Consider the following 4089-nt stretch of genomic DNA (forward strand, 5'->3'; position numbering starts at 1 on the left):
TAGACCAAGCAGCCTTTTGGGTTCCTCTAAGTAAGTACTGTATAGAATAATGGGACTGGGAGGATGGTGTAGGTTTAAATTTATTAGACAAGTACATATACACCAACAAGACAGTGTACAAGCGGTGTTACAAGAAAGTTTGTTTACATTCATAGGCTTCATTGTCTTTCCATCAATACCTGGTGGGCCGGACTAGGCTCAAAATGCCCGGGCCGATTTTTTGTCCCAGTCCAGCCCTGACTGTTTCCATCAGTGCGACATTCATTCCAATTTATTTTTGGTTTTAGGTGGGTAAAGGAGCTGAGGAGGGAAAAGGCAGTTACAACCATAAAGCACTACCTCCTTGACGTCAAGAAATTTATATCATTCCTCCGGGAGGAGAATTTCAAACAAGTAAGGGATTATCTTTCTCAGGGTCAGGCTCTGTCAAGAACATGTGTAAATAACTTTGGATGCATCTTTTTCTTCCTCAGGTTCGTCTTTCACTGACCCAAATGCTCTCCCTTGAGAGGACCCTTAAGAGGGAGATCTCTGTCGTGGGCAAAGAGATTGTCACCCACCGTCAGGAAGTGCATTCTGAAAAGAGCAGTAAGTACACATTTTTCTATATATTCATTATTTTTACATTTTATGTTTAACTTGGCTATTCAATGGTAATTATCACTGTGTAAAATGTATGACTCTTTGTAATTACAGAAAAGCTTCTGACAGTGGACCAGCTCTCCATGTTCAAGGAGTCTGCTGCCAAAGAAATCCCTAAGAGTCTCAGTTAGTAACTAAAAGTACAGGTTACAAGCCATAATTATAAGGTTTTTCAAAAGTCCATAAATACAGGTTTTAAGCCGTAATTATAATTTGTCTTTCAGACAAACTAAAGAAAGACCCATTGAGGGACACCTACTTAAGGCAATGTGTGGGTCTGCTGGCGGGCTACCTCTTCACCTTAAGTGGCCACCGAAAAGGTGTCCTTGTGTCCCTTCTTGAAAAGGAGGTCCTTAAATGTGAGAGGAGTGGTGACGACTACGTCATATATGTAAGTAAATGTTAACTTAACAGGTGTATTTTTACATATTGCTTTTGTGGATTCATTTATCTTTATTCCATCATAGTTGTAATATGGTTCATCTTTTTATGTTGGACTCTAGGCCAAATCTCACAACACTGCGGCCACATATGGTAGGGCCAAGCTTGCCCTTACCAAAGCCGAGTACACCTGGCTAACAGACTTCGCAAAGCTGCGGCCCTTACTGCCAGGCTACAGCCCTGAGGTTCCCACATTTTTTTTTAACTCTGCTGGTGGGGAGGTGGAGAAAATGGGGGACATGGTGACAGACATCTGGCACAAGGCTGGTGTGCCGGATGTCACCATCATGACAGACATCTGGCACAAGGCTGGTGTGCCGGATGTCACCATCACTCTGGTCAGATCAAGTCTGTCAACTCTGGTAAGTTCATGTGACACATTTTTTACTTTTTGTCGGATTGGGGTTGGGGTAGGTGCTGAGTTCTGCTTTCCCTTTCCCTAGGCCCAGAGACGTCTGGAACCTTGTCAAAGGAGCAAAGTCACCCGTTCCATGTGCCACAGCACCTCAACCTCTGACAAATTTTACGTCGGAGAGGAGAGCGTGTCTGAGGCACATGCGACCCGAAGTAACTTAGACAAGGTAGTTTCTCCTCCCTCTCCCTTGCCTGCAGCTAAGCCCAAGGCAAAAAGAAAGTCAAAAAGGATGCATATAGCATCCAGCAGTGACTCTGATGAGCCTGCGCCTCCGAAACTCCCAGATGTGGTAAGCACTCTAGACTTACATATCCAGATTTATGAGGGACCCATCCATCATTTTTGCTTATTCCATTTAATTTTTCTCTTTTTAACAATAGGAAAGCAGGACATCAATCTGGACAGATGACCTAAAAAAATGGCATCAGAAAAGCATTTGCCAATGTCTGGCAGAAGGTGATCACCAAGGACATGGTAAATATTGTGGTATTTACTGTGAAAAATATGTTGTGGAAATTATTCATGTAATTAAGATGGATTGTGTTTGACCTTTAGATTGCTGACATTCTGAGCCAGGATGAGGAGCTTTTGAAGAAGTGTGCACTCCTTAATGTGAAAATGAAAACCGTCTCCAAGTTGATTGCAGACCTCCAGACTGAAGACTCCAGGGAGACTGAAGACATTTAATGTTTTATATTTGTTATTTGTATTGTTATAAAAATGAATAAATTGTTCATTATTTGAAAAAGCAATACAGTATATTTTGATACTGTTAAGTTATTTGTTGCTTATTTTAAAGGGTGTTTTTTTTAATAATGTTTTTAATAATAAATACTCTCAAATGTTCAAAATGAAATCTGTCCTGTCATTTCATTTAGTAAAAAGTAAATACAGAATATATAGGGGGAACATTTCTCTCTTAACATTACGTCTTTTCACAGGGGAGGTTTATGAGGCTTCTGCCCAACCTCCGAGTGTCAGTTTTCCTCCTTGTCCACACACCGCCAGAGAACCAGTGGGAGAGGTTTGTTTCCTTTTAAATACGGCTTTGAAACTTGTATACACAAACTCCTCAGGTCAGAGTGCCAGGCAAGTTCCCCAGAGGGTTAAGCCTAGGGGGTCTGAGTGAAAGGCAGCCGCCCTAGAACATAGCATGGGACTGTGGGGATTGGGGGAGGCTGCTTGGGGGCTTAGTGACAGAAGCCGGGGATTGGGGGAGGCTGCTTGGGGGCTTAGTGACAGAAGCCAAAGTCCATAAATACAAGTTTCAAGGTCGTAATTATAACGACACAAACCGTCAACCTCTGGTTCTCTACATAGCTGACAGCGGGCACTCAGAGATGGTTAGGGGCATCACAAACATCCCCTCTCCCTCTGGTTCTCGGGTGGTGTACTTTGGTCACCATGACTAAGTGCCGTGCATGAGCTAAAGTCCATAAATAAATTTTCCAAAGCCGTAATTATAAGGACTTTTCTGTCCTTCTTGAGCAGCAGGTCTGATGAACAGCGTGGGGCCCCAGAGCACAGCCTGGGGATGGGGTCCTTGCAAGAGACTGATTGGGGGCTGATGACTAAAGTCCATAAATACAAGAGTCAAAGCCGGAATTATAAGGACCTGAGTGATGTGTACATGGAGTTACCCAGGAATGAAGCACTCTCTGTGGGATCAATGGCTCCACATTCACCCCCTCTATCCCTGGAACTTTACCCAGGATTGGAGCACTTTGTGTCGGGTACATGGCTCCACTTTCTCCCCCATCTATCCCTGGAACTTTACCCAGGATTGGAGCACTCTCTGTTGGATAAATGGCTCCACATTCACCTCCCTCTGGTTCTCTGCTTATAATCCCGGCTTCCAAACTTGTATTCATTGACTCTGGCTCCCTACCAACAGCCCCTTAGAAGCCTCCAGCAAAGCCCAGAGGACCAGGCTGGATTCTTGGCACCCTTGATCCCAACCAGCCCCCTCCAGGGACCTTGCCCACCAGCCGGACCTGTGCACCCACTCTTAAGCACCCCTCCCCTGGCTACACACCAATAGCCGCACCGACCAGAGTTTCGTGCCCCTGGTACTCCATTTAAAGTTTCGTGCCCCTGGTACTCCATTCTGGGTCCACTGACTCTGAGTGAGAGTGAGGCTTGCTGGAGGCTGCTTGGGGGGCTGTGGTACAGAAGCCAAAGTCGGTAAATACAAGTTTCAAAGCCATAATTATAAGGACTTTTCTGTCCTTCTTGAGTAGCAGGTCTGACGAACAGCGTGGGGCCCCAGAGCACAGCCTGGGGATGGGGTCCTTGCAAAAGACTGATTGGGGGCTGTCGACTAAAGTCCATAAATACAAGAGTCAAAGCTGGAATTATAAGGACCTGAGTGATGTGTACATGGAGTTACCCAGGAATGAAGCACTCTCTGTGGGATCAATGGCTCCACATTCACCCCCTCTATCCCTGGATCTTTACCCAGGATTGGAGCACTCTCTGTGGGATAAACAGCTCCACATTCACCCCCTCTATCCCTGGATCTTTACCCAGGATTGGAACACTCTCTGTGGGATAAATGGCTCCACATTCACCCCCTCTATCCCTGGATCTTT

General features: G+C 45.2%; 1 protein-coding gene across 1 annotated transcript; it reads left to right on the forward strand.

Moving 5' to 3' along the window:
• The first annotated feature begins 464 nt into the window (after positions 1-464).
• LOC126407179 (uncharacterized) lies at positions 465-2177 on the forward strand. Its single transcript, XM_050071874.1, has 7 exons — positions 465-588; positions 697-768; positions 867-1033; positions 1146-1445; positions 1527-1787; positions 1879-1972; positions 2054-2177. The coding sequence occupies exons 1-7, from the start codon at positions 495-497 to the stop codon at positions 2059-2061; spliced, it is 996 nt and encodes a 331-aa protein (XP_049927831.1). The 5' UTR covers positions 465-494; the 3' UTR covers positions 2062-2177.
• Positions 2178-4089: the final 1912 nt, after the last annotated feature.

Source organism: Epinephelus moara, chromosome 2 (genome assembly GCF_006386435.1).
Source record: "Epinephelus moara isolate mb chromosome 2, YSFRI_EMoa_1.0, whole genome shotgun sequence".
Taxonomy (NCBI): domain Eukaryota; kingdom Metazoa; phylum Chordata; class Actinopteri; order Perciformes; family Serranidae; genus Epinephelus; species Epinephelus moara.